Consider the following 24,893-nt stretch of genomic DNA (forward strand, 5'->3'; position numbering starts at 1 on the left):
AATCGTCATATCATGGATCGTGCGAAACGAATTTTTGATCAACTCGGGGCTCTAAATGCGGCTATTTCTGAAAACGATCTTGTCGATCATATTTTACGAGGACTTGGTACCGATTATCGACCATTCGTTCGCAATCTAGAGGAAAAACTATAGTCAACATCCTTTGATGATTTGTTTGGCTTATTACTTTCTGAGGAATTACAATTGAAAGCTGTTCAAGAGCCTCTTCATCCTACTGCCGTTGCCCACTTTGCCGGTCGATAGCCTTCTGCTTCCGCTAATCGTGGACGGGGTCGTAACAGTAAGCGCAATGGCAATTATTCCAGTCGTGGCCGAGCTGCCTCCCCGCCCAAGGATCCAACATGTTACAACTACAAAGGACGTGGCCACACAAGTCGTCAGTGTCCCAGCCCAAGATATGCCGAGTCCTACCCCAAACCCTCAGCAAACTATAGCTCGTCTCCTCAAACAAATCCCAAGCCATGGATCGTTGATACCGGTACCACTCATCATTTGACATCTGAATTGGAAACCTGGGCATTCATTCTACGTACACTGGTTCCGATGAAGTCACTCTCACCAATGGTAAAACCTTACCTATCTCTCGTGTTGGCTCGTCTGTCTTAACTCTTAATTCTCATCCTTTCAAATTGTCTAATATTCTTTATGTTCCTGAGGCTAACCTAAATTTATTGTCTGTTTCTCAGTTTACACTCACTAATGATGTCTCTGTTGAATTTTTCCATGATTATTTTGTGGTTAAGGATCGACGGACGAAGCAAACTCTGCATAGAGGGTACATTGAGAATGGTTTATATCGTCTAGCCACTGATCCAGTATCTCCTGCTTGTCATTCAGTTTCGTTGTCTACATGGCATGCTAGCCTAGGCCATGCTTGCTCAAACACTGTCAATAAAGTTCTTAGTTTCAATAAATTGTCTGCTTCTAATAAGCATGATTCATCTCTTTGTGAAACTTGCTGTGTTAGTAAATCACACAAATTGTCTTTTTCGGATTCTACTTATGAATCAAAACAACCATTAGAGTTAGTTTGTTCGGATTTGTGGGGTCCTTCTCCAATTGCTTCTAGTGATGGTTTTCTATATTATGTGGCATTTTTTGATCATTATAGAAAATATACTTGGATCTATTTTCTTCGTCGTAAATCGGATGTTTATAATTGCTTCATTCAATTTCGTGCTATTGTTGAGAAATACTTTGGTTTACCTATTAAGCAGTTCCAATCCGATTGGGGTGGGGAATTTCAAGCCCTTGAAAAATATTTGGCCTCTAAAGCTATAATCCAACGCAGCTCTTGTCCCCATACCCCTGAACAAAATGGCTGCGCTAAAAGAAAACACCGTCATATAACTGAAACTGGTCACGCCTTGTTACATCATGCCTCTGTCCCTCCCAAATTTTGGGATCATGCCTTTGTTGCTGCTGTATACACTATCAACTGTCTCCCAACTCCAAAATTACACCATAAATCACCCTACCAAGCCCTTTTTCATCGTGACCCTGATTACAAGTCATTGAGAATTTTCGGTTGTTGCTGCTATCCCTGGTTGTGTCCATACACCAAAAATAAGCTTGAGCCAAGGTCTGCCAAATGTGTTTTTCTTGGTTACAGTGTTCTTCATAAAGGTTATAAATGTTTATCTTTGTCCACCAATAAAGTGTTTTACTCACGCCATGTTATTTTTGATGAACAGTTTTTTCCATTCAAGTCCAGTGATGGGCACGTATCGGTTCTCGGTCCTCCACCTTCCCCGATAACCATTTTTTCTCGTGGCCATCGCTCCGATTCTAATCCATTACCTGCCGTCCCACTGCCTACAGCCCCATGCCCCAACTAGCAGCTCCCTACTGTCCCAAGTACCCCCCACCGACTGCCAATCAATCTCTTGCCATCACCACCGTGTCCTCCCAACCTGCTCCCATTGTTCCCGATGACCCTATCACATTCCAGATAGGTTCTAGCAGTCCCAATGCTTCTCCTACCACTGCTCAGGCACCTACCGTGCCTCATTCAATGACTTTACGCTCCCATACTGGCTCACTGAAACCAAAGGTTTTTCATGTTGCTGCGTCCACTACACTATCAGCCCCTTCGTCATACACTGAAGTAGCAAAACAGCAAGTATGGCGTGCTGCAATGGGAGAAGAAATTGATGTTCTTCTATCAAACGGCACATGGGATCTTGTTCCTCATTCTCGAGCTTCGGATATCATTGGTTGCAAGTGGGTATACCGTGTAAAAACAAAAGTGGATGGTTCCTTCGATAGATGTCGTGCGCGGTTGGTTGCAAAAGGGTTTCATTAACGACCAGGCCTTGATTATGTTGAAACTTTCAGCCCTGTTATAAAGCCGACCACCATAAGGTTAATTCTTTCCATTGCCGTCAATCGTCATTGGCCCATTCGGCAACTTGATGTTTCGAATGCCTTTCTTCACGGGACTCTTGATGAAACTGTTTTTATGGAACAACCACAGGGATTTGCTGATCATTCTAAACCCGATTTTGTATGAGCTCTAAAGAAATCTCTATATGGTTTAAAGCAGACGCCACGAGCTTGATATTTTTGTCTTTCGAATGCACTACAACAGCTTGGTTTTCACGGTTCCAAGGCTGACAGTTCACTGTTATATATTCCGGTAATGACGAGTATGCATATTGCTTGGTCTATGTTTATGATTTGGTGTTGACAGGATCATCCTCTTCGCTATTACAACGGTTTATTGCTCAACTTGGGAAGGTTGTTGCAGATAGATGGTTAGGATCATTCCATGCCACTAATCTCATCCCAATTATGGTAAAATAACACTTAAGTCTTTTGCTTAATTACCACATAAGGGCTTAGAAAAAATCCTTCATTAAATTTCACTAGTTTAATCACTTTACATTTTAGTACCTATACTATAATTAACTTATCTAATTTAATCACTTAGCAATTTAGCATTATAATTTCATATACGTCATGTAACTTCCCGAATAAAATTATCATGTTAGCTTGACTTAGAAAATTCAACTACAAAACTGACTATTCTAACATCAACGAAAATTGGGTTGTTACAAAATGGACGACAAAACTATTTTTCTAAATGAAGAACTAGAAGAAGATAAATTTAGATGGAAAAACCTGTAGGTTTTAATGATAGAAGTGAAGAGCGCAAAATGTGCAAGTTACTAAGATCCATGTATGTTCTTAAGCAATCCTCTAAATAGTGGTATATAAGTTACCATCAAACTATTATTTAGTATCATTTTACTTTGATTGATGAAGACCACTATGTGTGTGTCAAAAGAGAAAATGGCAAGTTTCAAATCTTGTCACTTTATATGAATGACATACTATTGGCTAGAAACGACAAGGAGTATAAAGTAATGGTAAAAAGTTGGTTGTCATTCATTTTTAAAATAAATGACATGTGAGAAGCGACTTACATTTTTGGAGTAAAGATTACTTGAGATATTTTTTAAAACGCTAGTAGCTCTTCCAAAGGAGTCATACATTAAGAATATCCTTGAATGATTTAGAATGTAAGACTACAAGCCAATTATTGCTCTTAATGTAAGAGGCGAAAGCTTGAGAAAATGGCTTAAATGGAGAAATTCCCTTACTCTAATGTAGTTAGAAGCTTTAAATATGCAACAATGTATACAAGGCCTAATATTTGTTATATTGTTGGATTAGTAAGCATATATCAATATAATCCAGATTAACCCTATTGGAAGGTAGCAAAAAGGGTACTAAGGTATATGAAAGGCATTACAAATTATTGTTCGATATATGAAAGGCACTACAAATTATTCTTTGTGTTATCAAGAATGTCACTTCAACCAAATAAAATATAAAAAAACACTAATTGTTAAGGAGATTTGGATGAAAGAAAGTCAACATCTAGATATGTTTTCTTATTAAACAATGGTGCAATCTCTTATGGTAGAAAGAAACAAACTTGTATTGCATTATCCGTAATGGAAGCTGAGTTTGTGGAAATTTTATCTGCAGTACAAGAGGTATTTTGGCTTAAATAACTCTTGACTCATTTGGGATTCAATAAAAATTCATCAAGTGTGGTAGTGAATTGTAATAGTCAAGCTGTAATTGATTCACTAAAGATCTCAAATACTATTCAAGAACTAAACACATAGATATGAAGTACAATTTCGTACAAGACATGGTTGTACATAAAGAAGTCAACATATAATATATATCTATACAAAAGATTGTTGTAGACCCATTTACGAAAACAATTACTAGAGATGTATTTAGTGAGCATGCTAGATCTCTAAGATTGAGTACAATTTGATGTACTAGTTGCACTGAGTATCATCAGCAGTTTTCCAAGCATAATGCCTACTAAGTTTAATACTTTATTTCATGAGTGCATACACATGTGCTTATGCATGTTAAATACATATATAAGATTAAAAGTATGTTGGGCAGATGTTCGACCTTCTTACACACACAATCACCTCTATGGCTTGGTGCCAAGTGGAGACGAGATTAGTTTTAAGCTTCAAAGTTGGAAGTTTTAATAAGAGCTCAAACTTAAAACGGAGTTGCAAGATAAGGTCAGGAAATGATGAAGTTATGATCAAAAGTGAATTATAACTCCAAGAATTCACTTTTTTTTTTGTAATGCTAGGTCGAAGTCCTATAGATAAGTTCATCAATAAAATAGCGTTGAGGACTCAAGTTAGATACCGAGTGTATCTAAACCAAGTGTATCTAAACTATCACCAATACTTGTCGAAATTTTTTATAAAAAACATGCATTTTGAGAGAAAAGGAAGAGTAATACTGTAGCATGTGTTTCATACCCCATAATCATTTTTTAAGGAACCCCATGTGCATTATATGACCAACATGGGTAATAGAAGTTTGAATCTCTATTTCTAAGTTGTGTGAGACCCATGACATCAATTAGAGATCTTTATTAAGTACCCTTATAACTTTTGACTGTTTTTTGATGTTTTAGTTTAATGTTAGCTACTTTAGTTTGCTACCAATGATCATGTATGATTTGATATGTTGGGAGATATCTAAAGAGTAGCTAAATTGAATAGAGGGATTCAAAGAAAATGGAAGATTATTATGTTTTCTCATTCAATTGTATTTACAAGTTAGTCAATTATGTTTAAAGTTGAGAACATAATTGTTAATACAAAAGTTCATTATATCATTGATAACAAAAGAGATCATAGAAAACTTGAAATGCGACAAAATGCATTTGAAGGTAGAGCATACTAATTTTACTCATTTTTACGAGTTGTTATATATACCTAACAATTATATAGCAATTAGCTCTCAAGAACCATGTATGTTGGTCGCACGACCTACTTCCTTGTATGAAACTAAAAGAGGGAGAGAGGGAGAGAGGGAGAGAGAGGAGATAACTATCTTTTAATGTTTAAACTCAAGAGTATTGTCAGACAATTTTTTTTTCAGATTCTTACTCTCCCTCTCTCATAAAAAAAACAAAAGAAAAGGAAGGTAGGGTTCCTTTTAAATTCTTGAGAATAAAATTTAAGTATATGCTTATAGAATTGTACTAAAAATATATTATTAATTTTTTTATTTTTATTTTTAAATAATCTAGTTTTAGATGTACCTTCATTTTTTTAAAGTTACTCTATAAATTTAGTTGCCTACTAAAAAAATACTACACACAATGTTTTGCTTTATTTTTCATTTATAAAAATAAAATACGTATGATCAATTTTTTTAAAGAAATATATATTATAGAGAATATAACAAGGTTGTAATATATAAATAAAAAATATTTTTATATTATTTAAAAAATTTTAGTTGATAAATATCAATTTTATAGTAATGATGGTTTAAAACAAATTAGAAACCTTAAAACGGAATAACTCTAATTTCAATTTCATTGTATCCTAATCCTTTCCCAGTTCGGAAAGGAGTGTAATACTACTACAATACAATCGTTAACATATCTTTCTTCATTTTCCATTTAGTTTTTTTTTTTTTTTGGTTTTTTCAGTTCTCTTGGGGTTTTCTTCTTCTTCAAGTCGGTTGAACGATAAAGCGGCCATGTCTGTAGGTGAAGGTGAAGTATGTGAAGGAGCTGTTCGCAAAAAAGGATGTTCTGGTCGACCGAAGAACTCCAAAGCCAAAAGCCATCTTTGGGCTAAGGATCGGGTTTTCAGGTATGCCCACGAAAATAGAAAACAAGAAGTGCGGTATCAATCCCCCAACGTAAAACTTTATCATTCACTGAAAACGGCTTGCAAAAGCTTCATCGACGATGGAACAATGGGAAACTTGGAACCCAAGCAACCTCAAAAACGAAAGTGTTTGGGTCCGAAGACTCAACCGCTATCACCGAAAAGAAGCAAAAAGGTGAAGAAACAAGAAAATCGAATTTCTGATCGTAAGCCTCGAACTGATCTCTCTTGGCTGATAGATAACAAGGCTGTTTCGATACTGGAAAAGGTGTATTACCGCAGTAAGACCGGGACTCCATTGATAAAAGGTCGGATAACTCGTGATGGGATTCAATGTCTTTGTTGTTTCAAGGTCTTCGCTCTCACCGCCTTTGAAGTTCATGCTGGGAGTACCAATCGGAGGCCAGCCGCTAACATAATCTTGGACGACGGTGCTGGCAGGTCACTTTCCGATTGTCAAAGACAAGTTCGTCATTCAACGAGTCCTTCTATTGTAGACAACCCTAATTCTAAAACTGCGAAGTTCAATTCAATTGAACATGAGAATGATGAAGCGTGCTCCGTTTGTTGCTATGGGGGAGAGTTAATTTGCTGTGAGTATTGCCCTTCAGCTTTCCACATGAATTGCCTTGGCTTAAACGAAGTTCCCGATGGCAACTGGTTTTGCCCATCCTGCTGCTGTGGAATCTGTGGCATTGGGTATTTAAGGGAGAAAAGTTATCGTACTTGTCATCAATGTGAGCTTAAGTTCCATATTGATTGCTTGAGCTTGAAGAGTTCCGAAAACATGGTATTATTATGTAGCCAGAAGTGTGAAAAGGTCTTTTATGGCCTGCAAAAACTTACAGGGAAGCCAATACCAGCGGGAAACAATCTGACATGGACATTATTGAAATCTGATCATCATGGTGCAGAAAATCACAGTCAGTTAAGGGTTGCACTAAAAGTGAAGCATGAGTGTTTCGAACCAACCAAAAATGATGAGACGGGGAGAGATGTGGTCGAAGATGTGGTTTTCAGCCGAGTCTCAAAGCTGAAACGATTGAATTTCAAAGGATTCTATACTGTGATTGTGGAGGAAAAGGAGGATGTGGTTTCAGTGGCCACTCTCAGGGTATACGGTAACAGGGTGGCTGAAATGCCCCTTGTCGCCACCAGTTTCAGACACCGCCGCCGCGGAATGTGTCGACTTTTGGTAGATCAAGTTGAAAAGAATCTAGTGAAATTAGGGGTGGAGAAGCTGATTTTGCCTGCACTGCCTACCACGGTGGATACATGGGTTAAGTGCTTTGGGTTTACTCCCATGGAAAAGGATGAAATATTAAATCTTTTACTGTATAGCTTACTAGATTTCCAGGGAACTATCCTTTGCCAAAAACTGTTGACATAGAAAATAAGCTTTTACTTGATGTATTCTTTTATATAATATTTAAAATTATTTTTTATATAATATTTAAAATTATTCATAATATTAAGATAAACATATTTTAGTGTTCGAACTAATGTTTTATGGTGTATTTATTTATTGTATCAATGTAAAAACTTGAATTATTATTCTCCAATATTTTTAAAAATTGTATTTATATGTTTAAATTTGTTTAACTCTATAATAGGGTTATATGATATGGCAAATGTATGGACATGATAAACTTGTTCTAGATATATCTATGTTAGCTATTTACATTTTGTTCGACATTTGTTCAAGTAGCATTATATATTTGCACCTTTTTTTTATTAATGCAATTTTGTAAATATTTTTATTTTTTCCTTCTTGATGAGACTTGCAAATAATTTATAGTAACCTCCAAAAGGAATCTGACATGGTCTTATTTAAATATCTAATGGGTTAATACAAGGAAACCTTAATTATTACATATTAAGATGGGTAAAATTTTAGTGAAAAATAAGAATTCCTCAAACTTTGTTCAAAATAAATAATGTAAATAGTTAAAAATTGACAAATAAAATTAATTTATTTGCTAATTCATATATCATGGCACTGAATATAACGTCAATTGGAGTTGGTAAGGAGATGGGAATTAAGGATTGCTTTACACTTAGTTTCAAGGTTTTTTTTTATACATTATGTAAATTACTTGTAAATCAAAAGATAATATGTGCAAAACCACACTGAAATAGTTTTTTTTTTTGTTGCAATGAAAACAATACTTGATACACCCCGTGGCCACAATTATAGTTGTGGGATCAAACAAAGAGATAGTAAATACACAAATACATATAAAAATATTTTAATTTATAAAATTGGTGAATTTACCTCACAAAAAATTTAAAAATAATCACCCAAAACTTTTGAAAAATGGTTATTTTATAAAAAAAAAGTCAATTTTTATGAAAATAATTTTTTCTCCACCCACTAAAACCCAACATTCCTCAATCCTTATTGTTGCATCCATCACTTTTCTCTCATATTTCTCTTACTCTTTCACACTTTCTCTAAATTTTTTTATTGTAACACTCTTTACCCGACAGATTTTCAGGTCTAAGTCATCGGATGCTACGATTGTTGTCAAAGCAATTACGTGTAATCATACACTTCTTAATCATTTAAATATATAAATAAACGTTAAACACATTCAACATGTCAGACAATCTTTTTTGGGTCACAAACAAGTTTACGAAAGCTCTTTTACTAACCCGAGTATGAATTAGGACCAAAATGTAAAGTTTTAAAAGTCTCAGGCTGACATCACAACCTCAAAGCCTCCTTGTTGTGGCAACTTCATCTCAGAGAGTTATGTCGTGAGAACATGTATACCCAAGTCTCGATGTCACTCACTATCGAACGAAGTTATGACATCAAGGATCCCTCATCCGACGTTACCCCTATTTTTGGCAAATCCACATTTGGTACCTAATTCAATGAACATTAATCCATTCCCAATGTCATTCATTCAACCTTATACAAGATTGTAATCATCAACCAACATCATGGCAAACAATTCAAGTATCTAATCACTCAACATTCAATCATGTTCAAATGCTCTTTCACTTATCCATGTTTAAAAGTGTTTACACTACAATCACAACATGTTTATCATGATAATTGTAACTTAACACTTCAAGGAATTTTAACAGCCCGCCCGGCATAGATCTTGTCGATATGTTGTTGGTGTATAATTGAGTAAGCCAGAGTATAAAATGGGCGAATTATCAGTTAAAGTGTGGGGTTGACATATTGCGTGAGTTTATCAGTACGTCGTTTTGGCGGATGCCTTGCTTGAATTAGCCATTTGGCGAACTTTAAAGTTTGGCAGACTCTTCTATGAAATGATCCACCAACCTCAGATGTTCTGGGCGTACTTGTTAGTTTGCAGAGCGATATAATTTTTTGATGTGGAAACAATAGCTCAGTGAGCACCATTAGAGCTTAGTTGAGACCTAGTTAAAATTGAAATAGAGTATTGTAGATGAAAAGATGATATGTTTAGGTAGCCGAATGACTTGTTTAGTTGGTTCCTTAAGTGTACCAAGTAATGTTTTACCACTCTGATTAGTGGTAGTAGCTGCGTTTGGTAAAAGTTTAGACTTCAAATTTTGTTAAGTAAGTTTAGTCTCAGATTTGAAGGGTGATAGTGGGATGTTTGACTTTCCCACTAAGCTTATTTTTTGTTGTTTGTGTTATAAAAAGGGTGCCTATAGCCAGCATGTTTCACATTTGTTTTCTTCTTTATGTTCTTTCTTACGACTCTAAAATTTTTAAGTTATCTTCACTAGAGGATATGAGAAAGGTTTCTAGAAGTTTGTCGAAACACCATTGGTAAGTACCAACTAACAGTTAATTTTAAAAAAACCTTTAGGTTGATGTCGAGGATGTTAGGACCGCTGGTTCGACTTGTGGCACTGCGAAAAAAATATTTCGGTGATCCACAACCAATGATCCATGTACGAGAAACGAACCGGGTTGAGATATGGTTGGAAATATACCTTACACTACAACAAATTAAGCTTTTAGTGGCATTTTTAGTAATGTTTGGATGAAAAACGCCACAATGGGAGCAGTGTTAGCGGGGTTTTTCCCATAAACGCCGCAAAAGGTAAAGTAATAGCGGAGTTTTTGCATAAACATCGCAAAAGGTTAAAATTATAGCACCATTTTTCTCATAAATTCCTCTAAAGGTAAATAAATAGTGGCGTTTTGCCCATAAACGCTGCGAATATTTTTTAATTTTTATTGAAACGATGCTATTTTGATAGCTGACCCCCAACCTTTCTTCCTCGAAATAATTTTCCCCAAATCACTTAGTTTTTTCCCCAAGGTTTGCTGCATCATCGGTCTTCGTCTGCTGCAATTTCCCCAAATCCGTCAGTTTTTGCCCCAAATCATTTTGTTTGTTTGTTAATTTATTTTCTCATCTTTCAAATCCTAACCCTTTTCTTTTCACTAGAAACAACAACGCAGAAAAAAGAGAGAGAGAGAGAGACAGGCCAAAAAAAAAGGAAGAAGAGAAAGCAGTAAATCGACCTACCGTTCTCTTCGCTTTCTCCAAAAATTTCTCCCGATCTGTGCAATTAATCTGGTAATTTTTCATTTCATTCTATATTTGCACTCTTATCTTTGCACTCTTTTTTTCTTTTCTGTTTTTGTTCTAAATATCTCACCTAGATAAAATATGACTGTTAGATATTGAGGAACAGATTGGTATATAGAAAAGGTGATATTTTTGTTTTCAAGTTTTCTTTCATAATTGGTGCCGAAATCTGTCACCCCCATCACATGTTTAATTAAATTACGAAATGAGTTTTCAATGTAATTCAACTTTTTTTTTTAGTTAGAACTTTGGTTTCCTTCTCTGCTAATATTTCGAACTTTGAAGACGTTGCTATTCTTTGATGGCTGGTTAATATCTTCTCCTTATTCAGATCCTCAGCTTCTTAACTTCTCTGTTTTGCTCTTAGTCTAAGTAAAGAACCGGTCTCTATTTGAGTTACCCTTTTCTTGTTTCATGTAATCAATGTATAAAATTTATAAATATGTGTATGTATTTATGCAAATATTAGAAAAATAAAAGGGGGAGAGATACTGGACAGTTAATAACTAGGCCGTCTGATATGCTCATTTTTTTAACTATGTTTATATAGGTTATTCCAAATGGACAAGGAAGAGAAGCACACTATGACCACGTTGTGAAGGTAAGTTCTTTTGTTGATATGTTGTCATTGAGTTGTAATTTTCCAAAAAGTTGAAGCATTTGTCATTTTACTGTTAGTGGTATATTCTAACCAAGTTGATCAACAAAGTTAAATGTTTGAACTTCACTCGGAAAAACTTAAAATAGGGCTAAGTTTGATAGAGTTTTATTCTTCAAATTTGATATTGATTCTAAAAGTTATTGAGCTATTCAATTAGCCTCATATCATTAAAGATAAAATCAAGCTCATACACTTTGTGACAGAGAGATTTGTTATTAAGTCAACAGCTCAATTACATACATGTATGAGCAAGACTTGGCTTCCCTACACTCTTAGTAAGGATGAGTTTCAATTGGAGGTTCATTCTTTCTTAATCAAATTTTATAATAAAAAATAACTTTTAGTTAATTTTTATTTGATAAATTGAAAAAAAGATAAATATCGAATAACTAAAGCTTGATTTTGCATTTGCTTAAAAAGAAAAGAAGCATGAATATGCTTTTATTAGGTTTTCGAAGTTGTAATATATTATTTTGTAGTGATTTTACAACTAATGAGACGTTACGCAATAGAAGATGGCACAGAAGGTCCATTAGTAATATATCCTTTTTAATTTCTCGGCCCAAATTTTCCGCATTTCCCATATTGTAACAAGTTTCAACTTGCTATGGCCACCTCTATCTGTCACCCTCATCACAGTTTAGTTACAGCTTGATATTGAAAAACAGAAACATAATGCTTGGTGATATGAATGCATTAGAGTTCATCTTTTGATCGTTCGTGTCCACAGCTTTAACCTCTAGGAATCCATTATGTACTTCTGATTGTTGCACAAATGGAAGGCAGAAATTTTGTTAGGAAATTACATTCTGGTTTCAATGAGACTTGAGGATTGAAGATTGAGATAACATTCAAAAATATGATGTGATAGCCAAGAAAAAAATTATGAAAATAGGCTGGAAAGCCATCTAATAAAGAATAAAGAATAATTAAAATACTTTGTTTGTTATTCTGTTTGTGAAATAGTTTATGAAAGCAGGTTGGAAAGCTTGATATTCTGTTTGTTACTCCATGTTGGCGTATTTATATAATAAAGAATAATTAAAATATTTTTATAATAAATTATTACCTATTTGTAAATTTTAATACTTTAAATTATAATGAAGGTGTATCTCAAGATGAAGATAAAGTGTAATCAATATTAATTGGAGTGCCTATTCAATTTTTAACTTTAATATAATTATAAAAATAATATTATAAATTATAATGAAAATGTAATTGAAGACTAATATAATGTGTACTTCAATATTTATTGGACTTTATATTACATTGAATATAACTCAATATGAATGATGTAATTCAATATTTTATAAGACTTGATGCATTCAAATTTTCTATTTGCTTTTAATATAATAATATATTTTATGTTGAGATGTAATTTAAGATAATAAGATATTATTTTTCTGATATTTAAAATTATAATAAAATTGTAATTCAATCTATTTAAATGACTAGTATAATTACAAAATTAATTTTTCAAGTTTAAGTGAAAAAATAATAAGACATTGCTTACCTATAAATTTAAATGGTTTAGATTACATTTTAAGATGAATATAAAGTATAAATCAATCTTTATCTATTTGAATTTTTATTTAGTGTTAATAGAAATAATAGTTTAAATTGTAATATAATATGAATATAACGTATAATTCAATATTTATTTAATTTCTCGTATTTATAATATAATAATAATGATTTTGTATTTTAGGTAATAAGTCATTAAATAATAAGAATTTACTTATTTATAAACTTTAAATTATAATGAAAGTGTAATTCAATATAAATATAAGATATTACATTAATTTAATATATTTATAATATTATTGCTTTATAAAAAATTTAGACTTTGGTGGAAATGAGATATTTATAAAAAAAACTTTAAGTCTTTTGGGCAACAACAATGTATTGGATTGTTAAATATATTTCCTTCTTTTAGCCGGAAATCAAATGGAGTTGTTGGTGAAGAAGAAAAAGCAGTGTTATAATAATAGGCATGACATCACTTGTTTTTAACCATTTATATTATATATTTTAGTACAATGACATGGTTTAAATATATTTAGAACACTTAAGTAATCGTAATTTATTGTCAACTTTAGACTTCAAGAACTATGAAATGGATAAGAGTTGGATGGATTTGCCAAGGGTAAGCAACGGCTATTGAAATAGAGTACAAACTTTTCTAAATTTTGCATTTCAAAATGCAACCCAAGAGAATATGATTCTTTGCCCGTGTAAGAAGTGTGTCAACATCAATTGGCATATTCGTGAAGTTGTCTATGAACATCTAATTGTTGATGGCTTTATTCGAGGGTATAAAAAATAGATTTTCCATGGAGAGTGTACACCTCGTAGAACCTCTTCAACGATTAATCTGACTTGTCCTCATAATGCTCACCATCAGTCTGTTAGAGAAGATGAAATGGAAGGTATGTTGCAGGATGCATTTAATATGCACAGTCATGGTTTGCAATTGTTCCCACCTGAAATTATTGCATTCGATGATTGTGATATTGGTGGAAACTCTTTTACTGAAACGAGAAGAAGTGAACCTAGTGCAGAGCCAAATGGAGAAGCGGCAAATTTCTACAAGTTACTTAATGAAATAAATGAAGAAATTTATGAGGGATCGAAAATTTCAAGACTGTCCTTCTAATTTTGTCTTTTTTACTTAAAATGTTTGGGAGGGTAGACCAAAAAATCATTTATGCTACTGTTAGAGTTTTTGAGAGATATGTTTTTGTTTGAAAAAAATCTCTTATTCATGCAAAGATATGAAGAAATTGATAAAGGATTTGGCTTTGGGTACGATAAAATTTATAGTTTCCCAAATGACTGCATGTTGTATTGGGGTGATTGGAAAAACCAACAGTCTTATCATGTTTGCGGTAAATCCCATTAGATGAATAGGAATGCAAAAGATGTGAATGAGGATGAAGGTGAGGCATAGTCAAGAAAGAAGCCAACAAAGATTTTGCGATATTTTCCACTAATACTAATGTTTTGAAGGCTTTTCATGTCGACAAAGACAGCCAAGTCTATGAGGTGGCATCATGATCAACGAATCGATGATGAATTATGAAGGCATCCTACAGATTCTTTAGCTTGGAAATCATTTGACATTATATTTTCAAGCTTTGCAAGCGATCCTCGGAATGTGAGGTTCGGGCTAGCATCTGATGGATTTAATCCATTTAAAATTATGAGTACTTTGTACAAAAATTGGCCTGTAGTGCTTGTTCATTACAATTTGCCTCCGTGGATTTGCATGAAGCAATATTCTTTTATCTTATATATGATTATCCCTAGAGAGATAGGTCTTGGGAATGATATTGACATTTATATGCAGCCACTTATTGAAGAGTTGAAACAGTTATGAGCAGGTGTTGAAACATATAATGTCTTGAGAAAGAAGAACTTTTATTTACGTGCAGCTTTTTTATGGACTATTAATGATTTCCCTGGTTATGCCAATTTATCTGGTTGGAGTACCAAAGGACGTTATGCTTGTCCTTGTGCTGCGCAAACATGTCTGAAGTGGTTATATAATGAGAAGAAGTTCTCTTATATAGGGCATCATCGGTGGTTAGATGGAAATCATAGTTTTAGATTTCAGAGGACTTTATTTGATGGTGCTAAAAGTTCAGAGAAGCTCCTGAGCAGACCATTGGATCTGAAATCTTGTTCATGTTAAAAGATATCAATTTTAGTTATGGAAAGATGAATCAACCATCCAACACGCAAACAAAGAAAAGACCAAAGGATGCGTATGTTGGTGATGTTGACTGGCAGAGTGATGATGAATCTGATGAAGAGGATGATTCTAATGAGGCGGACTTGTGGAAAAAAGAAGTATATTTTTTAGTTGCCTTATTGGGAGCATCACATTTTGTGACACAATCTTGATGTCATGCATATTGAAAAGAATGTTTGTGAGAACATCATTGGGACAATTCTCAATGTCAATAGAAAACCGAAAGAAAATCTTAAGAGTTGACTTGATCTAGTTGAAATGGGAATTTGACCTGATCTTAATCCCCAATTAATTTCAAGTGGAAAATCTCGGTTGTTGCCTTCTATTTTTATAATGTCGAATAAAGAAAAAGAAGTGTTCTGCATGGTGTTGAAAGATATAAAGGTCCCAGATGCGTATGCATCAAATATATCTCGATGTGTGAGTCTTAAAGATTGAAGACTGTATTCCCTAAAATCACATGATTATCACATTTTGATGTAAGATTTACTGCCAGTTGCTTTATGCTGTTGTATGTTAAAAAAGGTGACGTCTTGTATAATTAAACTATCCAATATAATGAAAGCTTTTCTTGGAAAAGTTTTTCTTGTTGAAGAACTTGAGAAAGTACAAGATCGAGCTGCCTTGACTTTATGCAACTTGGAGAAAATCTTTCCGCCTTCCTTCTTCACTATTATGGTGCACTTGATAATCCATCTCCCTCATGAAGCAATTTGGTGGACCAATTTTCTATCGGTGGATGTATCCTATAGGGAGGTGCTAATTTATTTGAAAAGTTTTCATTCATTCATGAATATACCTTTAGTTACAACTTTTGATAATGTTGTATATTGTGTTTAGGTTCCTATGCAAATTGAAGTCTTATTATCGTAATAAGCGTTATCCAGAAAGATCAATTGTTGAAGGTTACTTAGTAGAGGAGTGTATGACTTTTTGCTCTAGATATTTAGAAGATGTTGAAACAAGACTGAATAGACTAAGCAGAAATGCTGGGCTCACTAATCATAACTTAGCTAAAACTTATCTATTTTAAAGTTATGGATAACCAATTGGTAAAGTGAAAATTGCACACTTAGATAATAGATCCTGGGTACAAGCACATAGATATGTTCTTTTTCACCACGATTCAATTGAACCATTACGCAAGTAAGTTTTAGAATTTGATACATATTCATCTTTTTCATTTGTTTATTTTCTAACCAAGTAATCCATTTTTTAACATAGTGAGTTTAAACAAGTCTTGAGATCTCGTTCATGCTCCCAAAGATTACAACATCGAGAGATTCATAAGTTATTCACAGAATATTTTCATGAATGGTTAGGGCAGATGGTATGCAACTGAAGCTTTCAATGACAAATAATACTATTTTTGTATAACATTATAATTAATCAAATTACTTTCAATTCAATAGGTTTGGAGTGGAAAGGACGTCAATGAAGAAGTTAAATGGCTTTCATAATGTCCAAATAGAGTAGTAAAAAGATATAATGCCTTCCCCATTAATGGATTCAAGTTTCATACAAAATCTCGCGAAAGATTGAGGACTCAAAATTGTGGAATAGTTGTTAATTCTTAAATTACAAGTTATGCTAGTGCTAGAGACAGTAATCCTGTTGAGGGAAATGTGGAGTATGACAGACTTCTTATGGACATTATTGAGTTGGATTGCTATGGCAAACGAAAGGTTGTCTTATTTCAATGTGATTAGGCTGACGTTAATATTGCTTGCGAAATTTAAAAAGATCAATTTGATTTTACAATGGTGAACTTCTCTCGATTAATTCACACTGGACAACAATTGATAGATGAGCCATATGTATTTTCTTCTCAACTTAAACAAGTTTTTTTACTCGAAAGATCCAACTGATGAGGGTTGGTATGTTGTACTTCGTAACACCCCTAGAGACTTGTTTGACATGGGCAATGGAAGTAGAGATGACATCGACGAAAGATCAGAAACTTTTCCTTTTCCAGAACAAAACTTAAATGAAACTATCCCTAGTACTATACACAATTTCAATGGGTTCGTCAGGATGTGGATGAAGCTATTTACGAATCATGATGTAGTAAGATTTTACGTCTTTTTAATTATATTTAATATTATAATTTAAATCTTGATATTGTTAAATATTTCAACTATTTTATATGTACTATTATTGTTGTAATTAGTTACTAATATTTCAACTATTTTATGTGTATTGTAGATAATATGCCTACAAGAAGATTGTAAGATCTAAGTATTATTCAAAATCCTCCAAATTCGGAAGAAACAAATAGTGATCAACATACTGCTATTGGATCTTTGAATGTTCCGAATATAGTTGACGAACCTGTAGAAATTCAAAGTAATGTTAAATTTAATTTACATGCATGTTGACTTTTATTATTGATTTTTGTTTCAAATTCTTATATTATCATATACCTTTTTTAGATGAAAATGGTAGGAGGCGCAAAACTCGAGGGCGTATGTTATTAAAAGATTTATATGATTTAAATTCTTTAGAGCGTGTCAAAGCATCTAGAAACAGTCATGGTCAGCCTATTGGATCAGAAGCTTGACTTTTAGCAGGATACTTGGGCATTCTAGCACGAAATGCCAGTTTGTTTCCCATCAACTACGAGTCATGGCATCATATGTCTGATAGTAACAAAAATCAAGCTCTTGATAATATTAAGGTAATAACATGTAATTTATAATACTTTAGTTTAATTTTCATTTATATTTACTTTCTAAACTTGTGTAATTTATAGGAGAGATTTGCTTTTGAGGTCTTGGATAATCATGTGAAGAAAGTATTAGCAGAGAAATGAAAAGACCATAAAAGTACTTTAAAGAAAGAATATTTTAAGAAAAATATAAGCCTCGAAGAGAAATTGCAAAATATCCCGCCGGGAATGCTGAGGTACCCATGGGAAGATGAAGTTAGATTTTAGAATTCAAGAAAGGAAAGGTATTACGTACTTCCAAACTCTTATAATTATTTTTATTTATAGTATTTAGTATATACGTAATAATAATTTTATAATGTAGGATCGTGAACGAGTTGGAACTATAAGTAGGCAAAAACAAAAATTCACGTACACAGTTGGGTCGAAAAGTTTTGCTTGTGTAGCTAATGAGGAGGTATTTTGAATTTATTAATTGTGTCAAACATTAATTACTTTGTACTAAATAATATTTTTCCCACTATATTGTAGGAACTCTCGTCTGGTCAAAAAGTTGGACGCCTTCAGCTTGTTGACATTACACATAGAAAGAAAGATGGATCTCCTATGACTACTGAAGCTGCAGAAATTATGGTATATTTACTTAATAAAATTTGAATTATTTTAAATATTGATCATGTTTAATTATAATGGTTTAATTCATCGTTTGTAATGCAAATAATGCCAAGTTATGTTGCATTTGTTTGATTATATATTTTGTTTCTAACTCCTTGATTGATTTATTAGGAGAAACTAAAGGATAAAAGGGCGAAGTATGAAGGGATGGCTTTAAGTGATAGTTCTTTTAATCTGGATGACATTGGTAACTGAATTATTCCTGAAGTTTTGGGTCCTGAAAGGTATGGTCGGGGTCGATTTCAAGGATATTTTGTTAGCCCAACCTAATATTTTGGATCTAGCTCGCAGCAATACATGCCTTTGACGAATCAGGCTCAAGCTGAAGTTTAGAGGTTAAGAGACCAGATGGCTCAGATGCAAGCGAGCACAGTCGAGCAAATTGGTCAACTTAAAGCGGATGCAGCATCGAGAGAAGCGGGGGCTCAAAGAAATATGAAGAACTCTAGCTACAATTTAAAGCGGAGGTAGTAGTGAGGAAAGTAGAGGCAGCAGCAAGGTCAACAGAGGCAACAAGAAAATATGACGAACTCCAGCTACAGCATCAAAATATAATGAAGATGTTTCAACAGAACCAATCGCAGAATCCGCCATCTTAGACTTTTGTTTTCTTATTGTGAGAATATCTTAACAATATAACTTTTGAATATATTTTGTTTTCTCATTTATTAATTAAGATCATATACATATTTATTTCATGATAGTATCATTTAGATTTGAAGTTTTTGGTTGGATTTGAAGTTAAAGGATAATATGTTCAAAATTCGGGTTCTATATGAAATAAAAATAAATTGGTAAAATCTATTAATGTTAGTGTCACTTTCCCGCAAATGCCGCTAAAGAACATGATCTTTTGCGGCGATTCTAGTTACAAACACCACAACATGCTCGACTCTTTTGCGGCGTTTGTAAAAAAAACGTCGCTAAAAATCATGTTCTTTAGTGGTGTTTGTAATAAAAGTGTCGCTAAAGATCATGTTCTATAGCGACATTTGTAGGGAAAGTGCCACTAAAGATCCTATTTTATAGCGGCTTTTTCCAGCATAAACGCCAAAAATTTTAGCGTCGTTTGCCAAAAAAAGGCCTCTGAAAGCCTGTTTTGCTGTAGTGTTATCTACTGAAAATGTTTAAAGGATGTTGCTGATTTGATGTCGATTCCAAGCCACAACGGAAACACTCGGCCTCTATGTAGTCCAACCCATAAAAAACGAATGGACCTTTTCTCTTGAACTTTTCAAAGAGAATTAAAATTGGTTGCTAGACCTTTTAAATTATTACGTTGGTAACCTTAACACACCAAGGGATTATCATCCTTTTATCCTTTTTGATATCACATTTTAAAAAGGAAAACTATAATTATTCCCTTATTAATAGAGAAGACAAGTGAAAAGTTAGAAAAATGAATTATATTCTTTCCAAAAGAATATATGATTTTTCCCATATTAATAGAAAAGAAAAATGGAAAGTTAGAAAAAGGAATTATATTCTTTCCAAAAGAATATAAGATTTTTCCCTTATTAATGGAAAGTTAGAAAATGAATTATATTCGCCCATGTCTTAGGCCATGTGGGCATTTGAAATAGGGACACACAGCTGTGTCCCAGCCCGTGCCTGTACCCGTGTATCTCTCTGACTTGGTCACACGACCAAGCCACATGCCCGTGTGCCAGGCCGTGTACCCTATGAAGTAACCCCACGTGCCTGTGTGCCAGGCTGTGTGCTAGGCCGTGTAATAGCTTGACTTGCAACCCTTAGAAAGCTACAGGGGACACACGGCCGTGTCCCCTGGCCATATGTCACACATGGCTGAGACACACGCCCGTGTCTCTGCTCGTGTGAACGAAAATAGGTCATTTTACAAGCCATTTTTCTCACCCAATTTGGCATGTAACTACAAGAATTTTTGTACATATAACCAAACCATAATAAGTCATCCAAATCAAGCATAAACAAGATATATATATGGTAAAGTTTCATACAACTAATATGCCCTTAGGCATCTCAAATGACAATATATAAACATGCCTAACCATGTATTCAATTTGACCAAATAATCAACTAACTTGCATGCTAACTTCCATGCATATTTGCACCAATACATACCAAATAATTTACTTACCAAAACACAACCATTTGGTACCAAAATTCCATTTTATAATTAGCATAAATAGTCATTTAAGCTATTCAAACAAAGTACCAATTCTCAACAAGTCACAAGCCATATAAATTATGCATATTCATCTATCATTTCATCTTCCATCATTCAACTACATTAACCAAACCATCAACCATATTAAATCTAATATTTACATGCCAAAACCAAACTCATACCATTATTAAAATACCAAAACACAAGCCAAACAAATGGCCATTCCAACAACTAAACATATAGGCCAACATTAGCCAATATACCTATACATGCCATTATAACCAAAATTAAACATCCAAATGTACCAAAAAAGCCGATGGATAGTGTGATATAGCTCCGAAAAGCTTTCAACCTGAACGAGCCTTTGAATTTACCATAAAACACGAAAAATAACACAGAGTAAGCATTTAAGCCTAGTCAGTTGGTATAACTTAGAATATAACTTAACATTTAGTCACATATTAGGTAAGTAAACAAAGCATATCCCAACACAATTTGACCAAATTGTAACACCCCTAACCCGAATCCGTCGCCAGAAAAGGGTTACGGAGCATTTCCAAAATTTACAAATTAATTTTCAGACATTTCATTTCATCTAGCATTCATATTTGAAACCAACCAAAATCAAAATATTAATGAGCCAACGTTGGCTAAATTAACTTATACATGCCATTATAACTAGAATCAAATAATCCAAAATTACCGATAAAACCAATGGATAGTGTGATATATCTCCGACAAGTTTCCAACCCAATCGAGCTTTCGATAATCTGTAGGGTAAATAAAAAAACAAATACGTAAGCAATGAATGCTTAATAAGCTCGTGTAGTCTTTAACCATATTAGTTCTTTTAAAATATGAAATCTGTACATATCACAGATAACCCAATATTGATACCACAATACCCATGAAGCTATATTTATCAACTTACAAGGTGAATAAATCCACAGTATCACTTAAACATATTATCCCAAGCTTAGTAGGTTTTTATATAATTTTAACTCTTGATAATTTCTTTATTTTCATTTGCATTTCTTTACTTTCCACAATTGTTCCATATGCATGTCACACAAATCATAAACATATCATTAAACCAAGGTCACAAGCTAGTGCATTTACCCAAAGCCTTTCCCGAACTGATCACATGATAAGTCATTTCATAAGAAAATTGCTTAATTTAAACCTTAATGCTTTTTCATGAGTAGTAGCACATTTTCACTTAAATATTTACCAATTCAATGCATCATATAAATAATTATATTACCATTCAAGACAACTCCCGATATTTTACCTTTCGAAGAACAACTTACGAATATGAGTACATCATTTTCAGAAGCCCGAAGCTGAACTTAAGCTCATGAGAGCTAAACAGATAGTAAACACGAAAGTCCGCAACAAATGCTGAACCTCGGTTTACTTGGGTAATTTGCCTTCAATTCATCCTTTACATTTCTAATGCCATAACCCAATTATGGTCTTATCCGTCAATTCAACCTTTGGCACAGAACGATTGTACTCAATCCCGCGTTCAATCCAAACTGGGTATTAAATTCAATGATACATTTCCAATAATAATTCAATTCCATTTTTCTATTACCCTTATTATTTTCCATATTTATCCCGTTGAATTTCTCAAAAATTTGATGGATTTTTAGAGGTACACTTTTAGTGTACAAATCCGAGTCCGTCAATTCATATTCATGTGCGCACATTTCCATTTCAAAGAGCACACTCCCGCGAACCTCATCCTTACAACGGGATTACCAGTCCAGGCTAAATTCCCTGTAATATAAACTCATAGAGTATTTTCGGAATTACCAGTCCAGGCTAAATCCCCTGTAATGAAAATTACTCTAATGAGCTTGAATTTGAATTACCAGTCCAAGCTAAATTCAGACCCTAATTTGGATTACCCGTTCGAGCTAAATCCATTTTCCACATATTCTTCGGGAGGGCTATATCAGGATAGGATCACCCGTCCGGGCTAGATCCTTTTTACCGTCAATTCCTTTTTAGAGATCCATCAAATTTTCCTTTCATTTAACCGAGATTTATTTTCTCTTTTCATCAAGAATATCAATACTTCATCAATTATCATACAATAAACATCCAAATCATATTCACATCAAGAAAAATATATTTCAAGCATTTAAGAATATAATTCAAGTTACAAGAACTTACCGGGCTAAATTGTAGAAATACCAAAATTCAGGGACATTTTGGTAATTTTCCATTTTCCTCGAATTTCCACCCAATCTTGATCTTGTCATATTGATTTCAATCTTTAACTTGATTTTCTCTCTCCTCCAGTTCTATTTCTTGAATGTAACTTGATATTCTAGCTCCTCATAGTCTCCTTGTTATCTTTCTCTCTTTATGGATATGGAAATTTTTTTGATTTCTAGATGAAAATGGTGAATTTTTGGTTGAAGGACTAAATTGTAAAGAAAGCAAAACTTTCTTTCTTTCTCTCTTTTTCTCACGTTGGTGCATGAGAAAAATGGTGGGTTGGATGATTCTTCATCTTCCTTTTCTTATATATATATATACTAAATAAAATAATAAAATTATAAAATATTATTTAAAAATCAAATTAAAATATTAATAAACTAATATTTATTTAATTAATCTAAAATATCTCCAACATCATCATTATCTTCTAGATTTCTCTCTCTTCAATTGACCATTTTGCCCTTTATAATCTTTTAAAATTCCATTATTGAGTCATCACTTAATTTGGTAAAATTATGATTTAGTCCCTCAAAATTCTTCACCGTTTTCAATTTGCTCCTAATCCATCCATTTTCCTTAGTTTTTAGATCATTCCCCCTTAAAATATTTACACCATTGGTCTTTCAACTTTTTCATATTTACACTTTAACCCCTCAAATTTTGAGTATTTACTATTGGGCAATAAAACTTTTCTCACTTTTGCGATTTAATCATTTCTTGAACTAATATGTCATAATATACTTCCCAATGTTGACATAACTCCAAAATTTTCCCTTTTTCTTGCTTTATTTCCTTACTTTATTATATCAAAGATAATATCTTACTGTAAAAATTTTTAGGGTATTACACAAATGCCTAAGCAGATATTAACCAACCATGTTAGCCATGTAAACACATATATACAAGTCAATAATCATGGATGAACACAACAATTTATCAAATTCCATGTACATGTATCATCCATTTCATATATTTATATATCATGTAACATCATTTCTATTTATTTCATGTATATACCTGTAATTAATCATATTGAACTCATATCGTTTCGTAACAGAACATTGCCCGTTGAACCATTTGGAATACCGTTAGATACCCGAGATAGCTCACACATAGTGTGCTAGCTCATATAACTATAATCCATCAATTTATGTACATGTATGCTCATACGAGCTATGAATTGGTATGCTTATTTGAGATGAAGATCAGTATGTTATCATGAGCTATAAAATGGTATGCTCTCATGAGCTATAAATCGGTAACCCTAATGACATGTCATTTGTATCCTACGAATAACTAAGGTTCAAACGGTGCTCGGTAATTGTAACACCCCTAACCCAAATCCGTCGCCAGAATATGGTTATAGAGTATTACCGAAGTTTTAAAATTTAAACAGACAGAAAATTCAAACATTTCATAACATAAAACATTAATGTCAGAAACCAATCATAATCAGGCATATTGCCCCTAATACGAGCCCCCGAGGTGCCAAATACACATTAGAAACAAATCAGGACTAAACCAAAAATTCTGAGAATTTTTCAGAAACTTATAAAATTTTCAAAACTGCAGGGGCCACACAGCCGTGTGACTCACATGCCCAAAGAGACACGCCTGTGTCTTCAGCCGTATGGGCATTCCAAATAGGGACACACGGTCGTGTCCGTGCTCATGTAACTCACTAAACTGTGCCACACGGCCAAGCCACACGTTCGTGTGCTAGGCCGTGTGAGCATACTGACTTACACTCTTAAAAAGATACAGGCGTGTGGACGAAAATAGGCCATTTTACAAGCCACATTTCTCACCCAATTTAGCATCCACCTACACTCAACATTTTACATATACACAAGTCATAACTTGGCATCCAAAACAAGCCAAAATCAAGCCTTAAACATATAAAATCATCACATACAACCAATATGCCCTTAGGCACCTCAAATGACAATATGCTAACATGTCAACCATGTATCCAAATTTACCTAAGTGACCAAATACATATAT

General features: G+C 33.5%; 1 protein-coding gene and 2 long non-coding RNA genes across 3 annotated transcripts; all 3 read left to right on the top strand.

The window, feature by feature from the left end:
- Positions 1 to 5,996: 5,996 nt before the first annotated feature.
- Positions 5,997 to 7,590, top strand: LOC121213567 (increased DNA methylation 1-like). Its single transcript, XM_041086358.1, has one exon. It carries the CDS (start codon positions 6,067 to 6,069, stop codon positions 7,588 to 7,590), a length of 1,524 nt encoding a protein of 507 aa, XP_040942292.1. The 5' UTR covers positions 5,997 to 6,066.
- Positions 7,591 to 10,346: 2,756 nt separating this feature from the next.
- On the top strand, positions 10,347 to 18,258 carry LOC107933419 (uncharacterized). Its single transcript, XR_001693622.2, has 7 exons — positions 10,347 to 10,523; positions 10,607 to 10,738; positions 11,301 to 11,351; positions 17,371 to 17,511; positions 17,598 to 17,842; positions 17,918 to 18,117; positions 18,198 to 18,258. It is a non-coding gene; the product is annotated as an uncharacterized lncRNA (long non-coding RNA).
- Positions 18,259 to 18,389: 131 nt separating this feature from the next.
- On the top strand, positions 18,390 to 19,206 carry LOC121213651 (uncharacterized). The gene is made up of 2 exons (XR_005909033.1): positions 18,390 to 18,466; positions 18,620 to 19,206. It is a non-coding gene; the product is annotated as an uncharacterized lncRNA (long non-coding RNA).
- Positions 19,207 to 24,893: the final 5,687 nt, after the last annotated feature.

The sequence above is a fragment of the Gossypium hirsutum genome, chromosome D01, assembly GCF_007990345.1.
Source record: "Gossypium hirsutum isolate 1008001.06 chromosome D01, Gossypium_hirsutum_v2.1, whole genome shotgun sequence".
Classification (NCBI taxonomy): Eukaryota; Viridiplantae; Streptophyta; class Magnoliopsida; order Malvales; family Malvaceae; genus Gossypium; species Gossypium hirsutum.

Bases quoted from the DNA above. Each gene is read 5' to 3' on its own strand.
- LOC121213567 (XM_041086358.1), top strand. From the start codon at position 6,067: ATGTCTGTAGGTGAAGGTGAAGTATGTGAAGGAGCTGTTCGCAAAAAA.